The following is a 15762-nucleotide window of genomic DNA, read 5'->3' as shown; positions in this document are numbered from 1 at the left end:
GTTGTGTGTAACGTGGCCCTGTAATCCTGTGTATGGTACTGTGTATTGTACTGTAGCTCTGTAGAGGTTCGGTCACCTGTATGTAACCTGACCTGGCCACGGAGAGCTCCGCCTTGGCCACTCCCCCGGGAGTTAGGTATAAGACCCCGCTTCTGAGACCTGACCCATTTTGTCTGGGGTCGTCTGTGTCGGGTAAGCTTCCTATGTCGTGTATTAAAGCCTTGGTTAAAGTCTCACATGTCTTTGAGGTTCTTGACGCTTAGTGCATCAAGGTCACAATCCGATCAGCCACCATCTTATCGAATGGCGGAGCGGGCTCGATGGGCCTAGTGCTTCGTAAATATTTCTAATATTCGTTCATGAGGAGGTCGCAAGGCTGGGTCGGCATTTATTGCCCGCCCCCGATTGCCCTGGAACGGGGCGGCTTTGCTGCGACCATTTTCAGACTTTAACGTCTGTCCCCCAGAGCAGGAAAAGGAGCCATTTTAAGCTGGCTCTCTCAAAACGGGGGTTCTAAAGTGTTTGGAGTCTGGAACGCCGACTTAAAAATGGGGATGCGGCGGCGGCTGGTGCAGGGGAGGATGACAACTGGGCTTTGGACGCGACGGAGGCATTCTTTGCGGAGATTAAAGGTGAGGGAGCTACAGACATGGGGTAGACAACGAGGCTCAGAACCTGAAATCAGGTTGATTATGAAGAGGGAGCTTGGAAATTCACCTGTGCGTGACTGTGGAAGCCTCGTTTGCAGGTGGGCCTTTGGACTAGAGACTCCCGGCACAGCCTAAAATCTTTCATCCCCAATTGGCCACGGATTTCAGCAGGCTGCCGATGGACAACGGATTATTGTGCGTAGCAGATGCTTCAGGTGGTTGAAAGATCGGATCACTGTCCGTGCGGAGTCTGCACGTTCCCCCCGTGTCTGCGTGGGGTTCCTCCGCTTTCATCCCACAAGTCCCGAAAGACGCGCTTGTTGGCGAATTGGACATTCTGAATTCCCCCTCTGTGTCCCCGGAATGTGGCGACGAGGGGATTTTCACAGCAACTTCATCGCAGTGTGAATGTAAGCCGACTTGCGACAATAAAGGTGATTGAATTAAAAACTAAAACGTGTTGTAAATTGTGATATTCCAAATGGATGATGGTTCTGTGCACTACGTGCCTAAGGTAGGTTAAAGATGCAGATCGAGGATCTTCCAATCTCGCTGTCGGCAAACAATCTCTGCCGGTTTTCCGGTAGTAGGGGCTGGATTGAATGGGAAGTCCCGCTGATAGCAGAGGGATCAGACGATCCCATCCCCTGGACAATGGTGGTGTGCCTCCCATCACCGAGAAATACGGCTCGACGGGGGTGCAGAAAATCCCCCCATCACGTTATCTATGTTTAGACGCTAACGAATCATATATCACACTGGTGTCATGTTTTCAGTTTTTTTCAGAGATGAGGGGTGGGATTCTCCGACCCCCCCCGCCAGGTCGGAGAATCGCCGGGGGCTGGCGTGAATCCCGCCCCCGCCGGTTACCGAATTCTCCAGCAACGGATATTCGGCGGGCCTGTGCCGTGGGGGCACTCTTTCCCTTCCGCCTTCGCCACGGTCTCCACCATGTCGGAGGCGGAAGAGACTCCCTCCACTGCGCATGAGCGGGGATGCCGTGAGCGGCTGCTGACGCTCCCGCGCATGCGCCGCCCGGCAAAGTCATTTCCGCGCCGGCTGGTGGGGCACCAAAGGCCTTTCCCGCCAGCTGGCGGGGCGGAAATCAGTCCGGCGCGGGCCTAGCCCCTCAAGGTGAGGGCTCGGCCGCTCAAGATGCGGAGGATTCCGCACCTTCGGGCGGCGCGATGCCCGACTGATTCGCACCGTTTTTGGCGCCGGTCGGCAGACCTCGCGCTGATTTCGGAGAATCCCGCCTCAGGTGTCACAAATATCTAGTTTGTGGGTTGCGTTACCTTTTTTAGAGGTAATGTTCAGTCCTGAGAATATTGTTGCTGTGAAGGCAACAGAAATGCAGGCTGTTAGCGATTCCCAGACATCGAAAGGAAAGTGGCCCTTCAGAAGACGACCCTTTTATTTTTTCGATTGAGGCATAAAACCCATCGGGGAGCCGTAACGCAGCAGGTGGGCTGACTTAGTTGGAGAACTGGAGGCCTGGGGCAGGATTCTCCGGACCCGTGGAAAAATGGGGATCGGGCGGAGAATGGACTCCCGCCGCCGGATCCGGGCCAGCCGCCGGTTTGCAATGCTCCGCCCCCTTAAAACCGGCGTCGCCGGGCCGCGCACAGTTTATAAGACCGTTGGTGCGTCAACGGGCCAAGTTCCCGACAGCGTGGGCCACATGGGGTTTCAGCAGTCGGGAAGCCAACGTGCCGACCGCAGTGAGTGTCCAACGCGGCAGCGCGGCCCGGCATCCGTGTCGCTGGCCCGGGGGCTAGGGGTGCCGGCGGGGGGTGTACAGGGTTTTTTTTTCGGTGCAAGCCGTCAGCACTGCGCATGCGCAGACCGAGACCCGGCCATTCTCCAGCCGTTTTCCGCGCGATCCCCTCACCAGTCCTGGAATGAGTGAGGGGTTCGCGCCGATTTTCCCGTCGGATTCTCCATTGCTCCAGCCCTTAGCCGCTGGAACGGAGAACTCCGCCCTTGGTGTCGACACTGCTTTCAAAGAGGAGCAGTCCAGAGAGATATTTAGTTTTGGAAGTTGGACCGAAATTAATTTTAAAAGCTTTCAGTGAAAGGTCACGTCATGCTGGAAATGGATGGAGTTTCAAATGGTTTGCTGGCTACGGTGTATCTCTATGTTTGCTGGACAAGAGAGGCTGGTTGCAGTTTGGCCCTTGTGTGATTTTCAGCTCACAGAGAAGCCCAAGGAGCTGTTAATAGGCTCCAGCCCGTTAGGGCTCAGGGAAGCCCTGGGAGGCATTTGTGGTGGCTGGTTACAGCTGCGAGACTGGAATTCAGAGACATCCTGGGGGCTGCTAGGTTGGTGAAGCTCGTGGTCTGCACGAGCGTTGGAATTTCACGTAAGTAGAGGCGGGAGTGAACCTTTGCGAATCGCGTGGGAAGCAGTCTCAGGAGAAGAGGTTGGAACATCAGGACGTGAGCAGACGCTGAGGCACAGCAGCTTTCGAGGGTATTCAGAGGCTGGACCTTCAAAACTGAGGAACTGAAATCACTCTTGAGGTGATCAGAGAGCTAACGAGATTTTGTGGCTCACAGGGGTCACTGGCGTCTGGTTGCTCTGAAATCCGTGGAATCTGCCTCTGTCGCAGCTGCCATTTAATGTGCAGTGCAGTTGAACCAGAGTTTTATAAAGGTTCACAATTCCCTTTCTTTAAAACTCTAGGCCCGCCTTTATAAATCCAAGGATCTCCGCTATGTATTATTAACGACTCTCTCAACCTGCCCCCTCACTTTCAATGATTTATTTTTATTCTATCCCAGGAGATGGGAATCACTGGCTGACCAGCATTTATCGCCCAGCCCTAACTGCCCCCCAGGAAGGAGGTGTTGAGCCGCATTCTTGATCACCTGCAGTCCCTAAGGTGTAGGTACACCCACTGTGTTGTTAGGGAGGGAGTTCCAGGATGTTGCCCCGGCGACAGTGAAGGAACGGCCAATATATTTCCCAGTCAGGGTGGTGAGTGACTCGGAGGGATTGGATTTGTTTATTGTCACGTGTACCGAGGTGCAGTGAAAAGTATTTTTCTGTGAGCAGCTCAACAGATCATTAAGTACACGGGAAGAAAAGGGAAGAAAAGAAAATACATAATAGGGCAACACAACATATACAATGTAACTACATAAACAGGGGGAGTGAATGTTTGTGGAAGGGGAGCAATCAAGCGGGGCTGCTTAAGGAGGAAATAGCGGGGCACCTGGAGGGAAATTGTCCCATTGGGCAGACGCAGCATGGGTTCACAAAGGGTAGGTCGTGTCTGACTAATTTGGTAGAATTTTTTGAGGACATTAACAGTGCAGTAGATAACGGGGAGCCAATGGATGTGGTGTATCTGTATTTCCAGAAAGCTTTTGACAAGGTGCCACACAAAAGGTTGCTGCATAAACTAAAGATGCATGGCATTGAGGGTAAAGTGGTAGCATGGGTAGAGGATTGGTTAACTAACAGAAAGCAGAGAGTGGGGATAAATGGGTGTTTCTCTGGTTGGCAACCTGTAACTAGTGGGGTCCCTCAAGGATCAGAGTTGGGCCCGCAGTTTTTCACAATTTACATAGACGATTTGGAGTTGGGGACCAAGGGCAATGTGTCAAAGTTTGCAGACGACACTAAGATGAATGGTAACGCAAAAAGTGCAGAGGATACTGGAAGTCTGCAGAAGGATTTGGATAGGTTAGGTGAATGGGCTAGGGTCTGGCAGATGGAATTCAATGTTGCCAAGTGTGAGGCTATCCATTTTGGGAGGAATAACAGCAGAATGGATTATTATTTAAACGGTAAGATATTAAAACATGCTGCTGTGCAGAGGGACCTGGGTGTGCTAGTGCACGAGTCGCAAAAAGTTGGTATGCAGGTGCAACAGGTGATTAAGAAGGCTAATCGAGTTTTGTCTTTCGTTGCTAGAGGGATGGAGTTCAAGACTAGTGAGGTTATGCTGCAATTGTATAAGGTGTTGGTGAGGCCGCATCTGGAGTATTGTGTTCAGTTTTGGTCTCCTTACCTGAGAAAGGACATATTGGCACTGGAGGGAGTGCAGAGGAGATTCACTAGGTTGATCCCAGAGTTGAGGGGATTAGATTATGACGAGAGGTTGAGTAGACTGGGACTGTACTCATTGGAGTTTAGAAGGATGTGGGGGGATCTTATTGAAACATATAAAATTATGAAGGGAATAGATAGGATAGATGCGGGCAGGTTGTTTCCACTGGTCGGGGAAAGCAGAACTAGGGGGCATAGCCTCAAAATAAGGGGAAGAAGATTGAGGACGGAGTGTAGGAGGAACTTCTTCACCCAAAGGGTTGTGAATCTCTGGAATTCCTTGCCCAGTGAAGCAGTAGAGGCTCCTTCATTAAATGTTTTTAAGATAAAGATAGATAGTTTTTTGAAGAATATAGGGATTAAGGGTTATGGTTTACGGGCCGGAGAGTGGAGCTGAGTCCACAAAGATCAGCCATGATCTCATTAAATGGCGGAGCAGGCTCGAGGGGCCAGATGGCCTACTCCTGTTCCTAGTTCTTATGTTCTCATGGTCTTATGTCCTGGATGGTGTCGAGCTTCTCGAGTGTTGTTGGAGCTGCGCTCATCCAGGCAAGTGGAGAGTATTCCCTCACACTCCTGACTTGAGCCTTGTCGATGGTGACAGGCTTTGGGGGGGGGGGTCAGGAGGTGAGTTACTCTCCGCAGGATTCCCAGTCTCTGACCTGCCCTGGTAGCCACAGTATTAATGTGGCTGGGTCCAGTTCAGTTTCTGATCAATGGTAACCCCCAGGATGGTGATAGTGGGAACATGCACTGTCGATGGGTCAATATTCTGGAACTCTCTTTCCTGTGACTATATTGAAGCCCATTTATCAATGTCCTGCCCAACGCCGTATCGAGTTAAAACACCTAACATACCTGAACCGTGAACCACCAGACGAAACTCAGTCTTATAAGTTCCCAAGTATTCGGCAATAAAATTCCAAAGGCTGCCATTATCACACAGAGCCCAAGAACAATATGCACCACCTGAAAATCAGAAAGACAATTCAATGGCACAGGAGGAGAGAGAGTCAGACTATCTTTACAATGACAATTATATATATCTGTTAATCAAGGGAATAAACCAGGGGCTTTGGGGTAGCCAAGGCAGGAGAGCTCACACCCACGCTATGCTCCTCCTGTACTGTGTGGGAAATCATGGACGTTTGAGTTGTCCCCGGTGACCATGTGTGCAGGAAGCGTGCCGAACTGCAGTTACTGGACAACCGCGTTTCGGAGCTGGGGCTGAGGGTGGATTCGCTGTGGAGCGTCCGCGACGCTGAGCAGGTCGGGGATAGCACGTTCAATGAGGTGGTCACTCTGCGGGTGAGGGGCTGAATAGACCGAGAGGGCATGGGGCGAGCACCAGGAAGAGTAGAGGAAGGCAGGTAGTGCAGGAGTGGCCATCTCCCTTTCTAACAGGTGTACCGTTTTGGGTACTGTTGGGGGGGTGGGGGGGGAGAAGACGGGGAAAGATGGCAGCCAGCTTCAGGGCATCATGGGCGGGGTCTGCTGCACAAGAGGGGAGGGGGAGGAATGTCAGGGTTATCGTGGTCGGGGTTTCAATCGTAAGGGGAAGAGACAGGTGATTCTGTGGCCGCAAAAGGTATGTTGCCTCCCTGGTGCCAGGGTCAGGGATCTTGTTGACCAGCTACAGAGAATATCTGAAGGGGAGGACAAACAGATCGATATTGTGGGGCACATTGGTACCATCGATATCGGCGGAAAAGGGGATGAGGTACTGAAAGCAGGACTTAGGGAGCGAGGAAGTAGGTTAAACAACAGGACCCCGAAGGCAGTAACCTCTGGATTACCTTCTGTTCCACATGCTAGTGAGTATGGAAACAGGAGGTTAGTCCAGATGAATGCGCGGCTGGAGAGATGGTGCAGGAGGGAGGGCTTCAGATGGCTTCTGGGGCACTGGGACCGTTTTTGGAGATGGTGGGACCTGTACAAGGCGGACAGTTTGCACCTGAACCAAAATGGAACCACAATGAGTCTTTTTTGGGACAGTTGGGGAAGGTTTAAACCAACGTGGCAGTGGGCCTGGGATCCTGAGAGAACGTTCCGCAGGGATAGATGCACAGCCAAAATTAAAAGAGACATCAAGTGAGTCAGGAAGATATAGAATGTCTGGGCCAGTTAAGTCACAAGGGAGTTCAGCAAGATTGGATGGTATTCATTTGAATGCAAGGAGTCTGACGAACAAGGCAGATGAGTTGAGGGCATGAATTAGAACATGGGGGTATGGTCATTGCTGTCACTGAGATCTGGTTGCGAGAGGGGTAGGATTGGCATCTCAATATTCCAGGATATAGGATCTTCAGGCGAGTCAGGGAAGGAGGTAAAATAGTGGGGAGGGCATTGCAATTTTGTTCAGGGAATCAATTATAGCAGTAAGGACGGATGACATCTCAAAAGGCTCTTCAACTGAAGCCATGTGGGTGGAACTAAAAAAGCAAAAAGGACCAATCACATTGCTGGGGATGTTCGATAGACCCTGTTATGGGAGAGGCATTTTCAGAACCCCAAAATGTATCATGGAGTTCAACCAACCTCCCCTTTAATGCTATTGTTGCTTTTCCGAGCACACGGCTTGTTCCCTAGGTGTGGGATTACAATTATGGACACGTGGGTTTTTAAACACAAAACAATGTTTATTCCCTGAACTCAACTTAACCTCTTAAATAAACATTGGATCTCTTAACACCCCTTACTTCAAAGATAACCCCGAAAATATTACAACACTAAATAATCCTTCAGTTATTCCTTTCAACATCCATGAGACTTAACACCTTTAAACAGAATCACATCAGGTTAAAGGCTTTACTATTCTGAGTTTAAATCACCCAAATGATCCAGAGATAGTCTTTCATGGCAGAGATCACAGCAGATCCAGCTCACTGCAAACACAGACACACACCCAAGCTCTTTTCAAAACTGAAACTAAACTGCAAAATGGCTGATCTAAAACCAAGCTCCACCCACACTCTGACATCACTGCATTTCTTAAAGGTACATTGCTTAAACATCCATTTCTTAAAGGTACCCTCACATGACACCTCCCCCCAAGAAAAATAAATAAACCATCAACTGCAAGATGATTTCATTTTTCTCTTTTGCACCATCCACTAAGAAATGCACACAGTAAATATACATTTTAATTTAAAGAAAACAACGCACTCAAACAGGTATAATAATATAGTCCATTTTCCTTTGTTCTTCTTCCTGCAACCGAAAACCTTCTCGAGTGATCACATTCGTGACAAAGCATCGGCTATCACATTGTCCCGTCCTGCCACATGTACTATTTTTAAATGAAATGGCTGTAACAATAAACTCCAGCAAAACAGCCTTGCATTGTTATTCTGGAATCGCTCCAAAAACGTCAAAGGATTACGATCAGTATATATAATGGTGGCAGATGGATTGCTGGTCACATAAATGTGAAAATGTTGCAAAGCCAGCACCAAACTCAAAGTCTCCTTCTCAATCGTCGAATACTTTTTCTGGTGAGAATCCAATTTCTTTGAAAAATAACTAACAGGCCGCTCTAGCCCTTCGGCGTCGCCTTGTAGAAGCAGCGCACCTAGGCCCACATCGCTCGCATCAACAGCCACTTTGAATGGTTTGGTATAATTTTGGATAACTAACACAGGAGCAGTGGTTAACACAGCCTTCAGGCCGTCAAATGCCTGTTGAAAGTCCGCTGTCCATTGAAATTTTTGACGTTTCTTTAGCAAGTCCATCAGTGGAGTAATCACGCTACAAAACCTTTGCACAAATGTTCGATCAAATCCACTCATGCTAAGAAATCGCATTATTTCCCTTCGTCTTGAGGGTATCGGAAACTCCGCAAGGAAAGTGATTCGGGCTTCTCCAAATTCACTTTCGGCTAGGTTCATCACCAAACCCGCCTCCTGAAGTCAATCAAAGAACTCCATACGATGTTTTAAATGTTCTTTCCATGTCTGGAAGTTGGAAATAAAAGCAGATTGTCCCACTTTCTCAATGCAATCCTCCAAACGTAGGAGAGGATAAGAGTCCATTCTTGTAACTGCATTCACCTTTCGATAGTCCACACACAACCATTGGGTACCGTCTGGTTTAGGTACCATCACTGTGGGTGAGCTCCATTGGCTGCAACCCACTTCAATTAAGCCATTCTTCAGCATACTCTCAGTCTCTCTGTTAACTTGTGCCAATTTTAAAGGATTAAGTTTATACGGATGTTGTTTGATTGGAACAGCATTTCCCACATCTACATCACGTATAGCCATTTTAGTACTTCCCAATTTATCTCTACAAACTTGCCCATGTGATACCAATAACTCTTTCAGGTCAGTTTGTTTTTCCTCTGGAAGGTAACTTAACAATTCATCCCAATTTTTAAGAACATCCTCATTTTCCAATTTAATTTGAGGAATGTCAAATTCACAGTCATCTGGATTTGGTTCGTCACTTTGAGTTAGAATCATTAAAACCTCCTTTTTCTCTCCTTCCCTTTCAAAGTACCTTTTAAGCATATTCACATGACACACTCGGTGAGTCTTCCTTCTATCTGGTGTTTGTACCACATAATTCACCTCACTTAATTTCCTTTCAATCTGATACGGTCCACAAAACCTAGCTTTTAAAGGTTCACCTACCACTGGTAACAACACTAAAACTTTATCCCCACTGGCAAAACTACAAACTTTGGATTTCTTGTCCAAATGACTACATTTTGTAGACTCATTAGGTGCATCCCTAAATGCAAACAATACGAATGGGATTCCTTTATCCCAATCCTCTGGATAATCTTGACAATACGCCCTCAACATTGTCTTTAATGTCTGATGCCACCTTTCTAACGCTTCCTGCGATTCTGGATGGTACGCAGTTGATTTAAATTGTTTTATTCCTAAGCTATCCATAACTTCTTTGAATAACTTTGAAGTAAAATTCGATCCTTGATCTGATTGAATTTCTAGTAAAGAATTTAAGTAACTCCTCTACTATCCTTTTAGCTGTAATATTACATACTGGAATGGCCTCTGGAAACCTAGTAGACACATCCATTATAGTCAAAAGATATTGATTCCCACTTTTTGTTTTAGGAAGTGGTCCTACACAATCGATCAGGACCCTTGTAAAAGGTTCCTCAAATGCTGGAATGGGTATTAAGGGCACTGGTTTTATCACTGCTTGAGGTTTCCCTATCACTTGACATGTGTGACATGATTGACAAAATTTAACTACATCTTTATGTAGTCCAGGCCAATAAAAATGTTTCTGGATTTTATTTTGAGTTTTCCTTATTCCCAAATGACCTCCCACTGGTACCTCATGTGCAACTCGCAACACCTCCTTTCTATACCCTACCGGCAATACTACTCGATGAACTTCTGCCCACTTTTCATCCGCATGCATATGTACAGGTCTCCATTTTCTCATCAAGACATCACTTTTACGGTAATAACACTCTGGTATACTCTCGGATTCCTCTTCCGTATATGCTTTCTGATATATCCATTTTATTTCCACATCTTTCTGTTGTAACTCCGCCAATTTTCCTGAACTAAAAATATCCGCCTCATCCTCCACCTGTTCTTGTTCATTTTCAACCATCTGATCAAAAATCGTTTCTGATAATTGCACTTCAACTTCATCTTCACTCTTTGATTTCTCCTCTTGTCTTAACCTGTGACTTTGCGACCTTGTTACTACACAATCCGGAAAAATCCCAGGATATTTGTCCTTCAACACTTCAGTTGACTGATTTTCCACTGGCTTATCAACCACAGTAGGCATCACTCCCACCTGCGATCCAGCTATATCATTACCCAAGATAAACTGTATTCCTGGACAAGATAGTTTATCTATTACTCCTACTACCACTTCATCACTCTTTACTGGACTTTCCAACCTTACCTTATATAATGGAACGCTACTCCTCTCACCCTGAATTCCACATATCACCACCTTTTCTGGCAACATTCTTCCCAAACTACATAATTCCTCATCTCTTACCATTAAAGATTGACTAGCCCCTGTATCTCTTAAAATTGTGACTTCTTTACCTGCTCCTCCTGATACACAAGAGTAAACTTTACCCACACAAGTCAATTCTTTAAAGACATCTGGCACCTTCTTATCAATCACCTCTTGAACAGGCTGTACAATCGTTTGCATCTCCTTCGCTTCCCTTGGGCTTTCCTTTACCACTTTAACAAACCCTGTCTTATCCTGTTTTCCCACATCAGCCTTCCCAGTGCTTTTCTTCAACCACCAACACTGTGACTTTACATGGCCATTACAGTGAAAACATTTGAAACTTTTCATTTCTTTTCCACCCTCCTGGATTTCTTTTTTAATCTGAGGTACACTCTCTTTATTGTCTCCCATCAGATCACCTTTACCTTTACCACTTGAGTATTTCTCATGTCCCCAGTTTCTATCCCTCACCGGCTGAAACTGATGTCGGAAACCAATCTTTGATTTATGAACTAATTCATAATCATCTGCCATTTCCGCTGCTAATCTCGCAATTTTAACCCTCTGTTCTTCCACATGAGTTCTCACTACATCAGTTGAATTTTAAAACTCCTCCAAAAGTATAATTTCTCTGAGAGCTTCATACGTTTGGTCTATTTTCAAAGCCCTTATCCACCTATCAAAATTACTCTGTTTGAGCCATTCAAACTCCATGTATGTTTTTTTTTAAAAATAATATTTTATTGAAAATTTTTGGTCAACCAACACAGTACATTGTGCATCCTTTACACAACATTATAACAATACAGATAATAATGACCTTTTTAAATTTAAACAAAAACAACAACAAATAAATAAATATTAAATAACAAAAAATAAAAACTAGCCCTAATTGGCAACTGCCTTGTCTCAGGCCACCCCCCCCCCCCATCCCCCCCCATCCCTCCCCCCCAAGTCCTGGGCCGCTGCTGCTGCCTTCTTTGTTCTCCCCTATCTATCTTTCCGCAAGATATTCGACGAACGGTTGCCACCGCCTAGTAAACCCTTGAGCCGACCCCCTTAGGACGAACTTAATCCGCTCTAACTTTATGAACCCCGCCATATCATTTATCCAGGTCTCCACCCCCGGGGGCTTGGCTTCTTTCCACATTAGCAATATTCTGCGCCGGGCTACTAGGGACGCAAAGGCCAAAACATCGGCCTCTTTCGCCTCCTGCACTCCCGGCTCTTGTGCAACCCCAAATATAGCCAACCCCCAGCTTGGTTCGACCCGGACTCCGACTACTTTCGAAAGCACCTTTGTCACCCCCATCCAAAACCCCTGTAGTGCCGGGCATGACCAAAACATATGGGTATGATTCGCTGGGCTTCTCGAGCACCTCGCACACCTATCCTCCACCCCAAAAAATTTACTGAGCCGTGTTCCAGTCATATGTGCCCTGTGTAATACCTTAAACTGAATCAGGCTTAGCCTGGCGCACGAGGACGACGAGTTTACCCTGTTTAGGGCATCTGCCCACATCCCCTCCTCAATCTCCTCCCCTAGCTCTTCTTCCCATTTCCCTTTTAGTTCGTCCATCATAGTCTCCCCTTCGTCTCTCATTTCCCTAGATATATCCGACACCTTACCGTCCCCCACCCATTTCTTTGAGATGACTCTGTCCTGCACCTCTTGTGTCGGGAGCTGCGGGAATTCCCTCACCTGTTGCCTCGCAAAAGCCCTCAATTGCATGTACCTGAATGCATTCCCTTGGGGCAAGCCATATTTCTCGGTCAGCGCTCCCAGACTCGCAAACTTCCCATCCACAAATAGATCTTTCAATTGCGTTATACCTGCTCTTTGCCACATTCCATATCCCCCATCCATTCCCCCCGGGGCAAAGCTATGGTTGTTTCTTATCGGGGACCCCCCCAGTGCTCCGGTCTTTCCCCTATGTCGTCTCCACTGTCCCCAAATCTTCAGTGTAGCTACCACCACCGGACTCGTGGTATAGTTCCTTGGTGAGAACGGCAATGGGGCTGTCACCATAGCCTGTAGGCTAGTCCCCCTACAGGACGCCCTCTCTAATCTCTTCCACGCCGCTCCCTCCTCCTCTCCCATCCACTTACTCACCATTGAAATATTAGCGGCCCAATAATACTCACTTAGGCTCGGTAGTGCCAACCCCCCCCTATCCCTACTACGCTGTAAGAATCCCTTCCTCACTCTCGGAGTCTTCCCGGCCCAAACAAAACCCATGATACTCTTTTCTATCCTTTTGAAAAAAGCCTTCGTGATCACCACCGGGAGACACTGAAACACAAAGAGGAATCTCGGGAGGACCACCATCTTAACCGCCTGCACCCTCCCTGCCATTGACAATGCTACCATATCCCATCTCTTGAAATCTTCCTCCATCTGTTCCACCAACCACGTCAAATTTAGCCTGTGCAATGTGCCCCAATTCTTAGCTATCTGGATCCCCAGGTAACGAAAGTCTCTTGTTACCTTCCTCAACGGTAGGTCTTCTATTTCTCTACTCTGCTCCCCTGGATGCACCACAAACAGCTCACTCTTCCCCATGTTCAATTTATACCCTGAAAAATCCCCAAACTCCCCAAGTATCCGCATTATTTCTGGCAAGGCTTTTGATAAGGTGCCACATGACAGAATGACAGCGAAGGTGATAGCCCATGGAATCCAGTGGGGTCCCACAGGGATCAATGTTGGGGCCCTTGCTGTTTGTGGTTCATATAAATGATTCAGCGGGCGGCACGGTGACGCAGTGGTTAGCACTGCTGCCTCACGGCGCCGAGGACCCGGGTTCGATCTCGGCTCTGGGTCACTGTCCGTGTGGAGTTTGCACATTCTCCCCGTGTTTGCGTGGGTTTCACCCCCACAACCCAAAGGTGTGCAGGGTAGGTGGATTGGCCGCGCTAAATTGCCCCTTAATTGGGAAAAAATAATTGGGTACTCTAAATTTATTAAACGATCCCATCCTCCCACCAAACCCCAGACATTGGCCCGCCTGTTAACATAAACAAATGACAAAAAGGAATCACCATAGTCACCATTATCACACACAGTTCCCCTCCCCCAACCCTCGCAGCCCCCCCCCTAATGTTCGATGTGATCCAATTCTCGAAAGTGTACAATGAATAATGCCCATGAATTGTAGAACCCCTCCATCCTTCCCCTCAGTTCAAATTTGACCTTTTCAAGCGTCAAGAATTCCAGCAAGTCCCCCCGCCACGCCAGGGCACAGGGTGGAGAGGTTGATCTCCACCCGAACAGGATCCGCCTTCGGGCGATCAACGAGGCGAGGGCTACAACATCTGCCTCCGCGCCCGTTTCCAACCCCAGCTGGTGCTGCTCGCTATTTATGTCCCCATATAGGTCCTGCCGAAATCTCAGATCTTTACTGTCAATGTCACATTTTAGCAACTGCTAAACTCATAGAAATATTACTTCATCAGCTGATTAATTGCTGTACCGGCGGGTAAGGATCAGAGCGTCACAGAGACATTGAGGGTTATAGAGGCTGGAGGAGGTTTCAGAGATGGGAGGGTTAGAGGTGCTGGGGGAGGTTACAGAGATAAGGAGGGGTCAAGGGACTGGAGGAGGTTACAGAGATAGGGAGGGTTGTAGGGGCTGGAGGAGGTTACAGAGATAGGGAGGGTAGTAGGGGCTGGAGGAGGTTACAGAGATAGGGAGGGCTGTAGGGGCTGGAGGAGGTTACAGAGATAGGGAGTGTTGTAGGGGCTGGAGGAGGTTACAGAGATAGGGAGGGTTGTAGGGGCTGGAGGAGGTTACAGAGATAGGGAGGGTTGTAGGGACTGGAGGAGGTTACAGAGATGGGGAGGGTTGTAGGGGCTGGAGGAGGTTACAGAGATAGGGAGGGCTGTAGGGGCTGGAGGAGGTTACAGAGATAGGGACGGCTGTAGGGGTTGGGTGTTGCAGAGATAGGGAGGGTTGTAGGGGCTGGAGGAGGTTACAGAGATAGGGAGGGCTGTAGGGGCTGGAGGAGGTTACAGATATCGGGAGGGTTGTAGGTGCTGGAGGAGGGTACAGAGATAGGGTGGGTTGTAGGGGCTGGAGAAGGTTACAGAGATAGGGAGGGTTGTAGGGGCTGGAGGAGGTTACTGAGATAGGGAGGGTTGCAGGGGCTGGAGGAGGGTACAGAGATAGGGTGGGTTGTAGGGGCTGGAGAAGGTTACAGAGATAGGGAGGGTTGTAGGGGCTGGAGGAGGGTACAGAGATAGGGTGGGTTGTAGGGGCTGGAGAAGGTTACAGAGATAGGGAGGGTTGTAGGGGCTGGAGGAGGTTACAGAGATAGGGAGGGTTGTAGGGGTTGGAGGAGGTTACAGAGATAGGGTGGGTTGTAGGGGCTGGAGGAGGTTACAGCGATAGGGAGGGTTGTAGGTGCTGGAGGAGGGTACAGAGATAGGGAGAGTTGTCGGGGCTGGAGGAGGTTACAGAGTAGGGAGGGTTGTCGGACTCGAGCGGCCCACAGATATCGGGAGAATTGTAAGATTTTAGAGACAGGATTGTAGCAACACAGGAAATAGGAGCAAGATGTAGGCCATTCGGCCCCTCAGCCCTGGTCTTCCATTCAACCAGATCATGGCCGATCTTGTACCTCAACGCCATTTTTCTGTAGTATCTCCATATCCCTTGATGTCTTTAAAATCTAGAAAGCTAACGATCTCTGTCTTCAATATAGTGAGCGACTGAGCCCCGAATCGCCCACTGGCTTAGTGCAGAAACTCCGCAATCTCCATCCTAAATGGTTGAGCCCTTCTTCGGAGAATCTGCCCTTCGGTTAGGGGAAACTTCCTCCTTCGCTTCTCACTCTCCCCTTGGCGCGGGGACGGAGAACGGGGCGTCAGACCCCCGATCGGGTGCGGCGCCTTCCCGCGATTCTCCGGGGACTGGAGAATCGCCGCCTATCGCGCGCGGGCGCGTTCGACGGGGCCGCCGGCCGGGGGCCATTGAAAGAGGCCCCCGCAGCGATTCTCCGCCGACAGTCGTCCCCCCCCCCCCCCCCCGGCGAGGTGGGGGGGGGGGGGCCTCCAGGATGGCCAGGTTCACGATCGGGGTCCACCCGATCGGGGGGG

The 15762-nt window shown here is 48.7% G+C and overlaps 1 protein-coding gene across 5 annotated transcripts in view; it reads right to left on the bottom strand.

Moving 5' to 3' along the window:
* Positions 1-15762, bottom strand: part of LOC140410122 (uncharacterized) — a 129310-nt gene that overhangs the window by 53861 nt on the left and 59687 nt on the right. For all 5 annotated transcript variants that reach the window (XR_011940504.1, XM_072498072.1, XM_072498073.1 and 2 more), the window contains exon 8: positions 5566-5676. Coding sequence is in view for 4 of the 5 variants with exons in the window: in XM_072498072.1 (XP_072354173.1) it covers positions 5566-5676 (111 nt within the window). In the remaining variant the exon portion in view is untranslated. The remainder of the gene's footprint in view (positions 1-5565; positions 5677-15762) is intronic.

Source organism: Scyliorhinus torazame, chromosome 4, assembly GCF_047496885.1.
Source record: "Scyliorhinus torazame isolate Kashiwa2021f chromosome 4, sScyTor2.1, whole genome shotgun sequence".
NCBI lineage: Eukaryota > Metazoa > Chordata > Chondrichthyes > Carcharhiniformes > Scyliorhinidae > Scyliorhinus > Scyliorhinus torazame.
The sequence above is the reverse complement of the archived record's forward strand: the minus strand, read 5'-3'. Positions and strand labels throughout refer to the sequence as shown.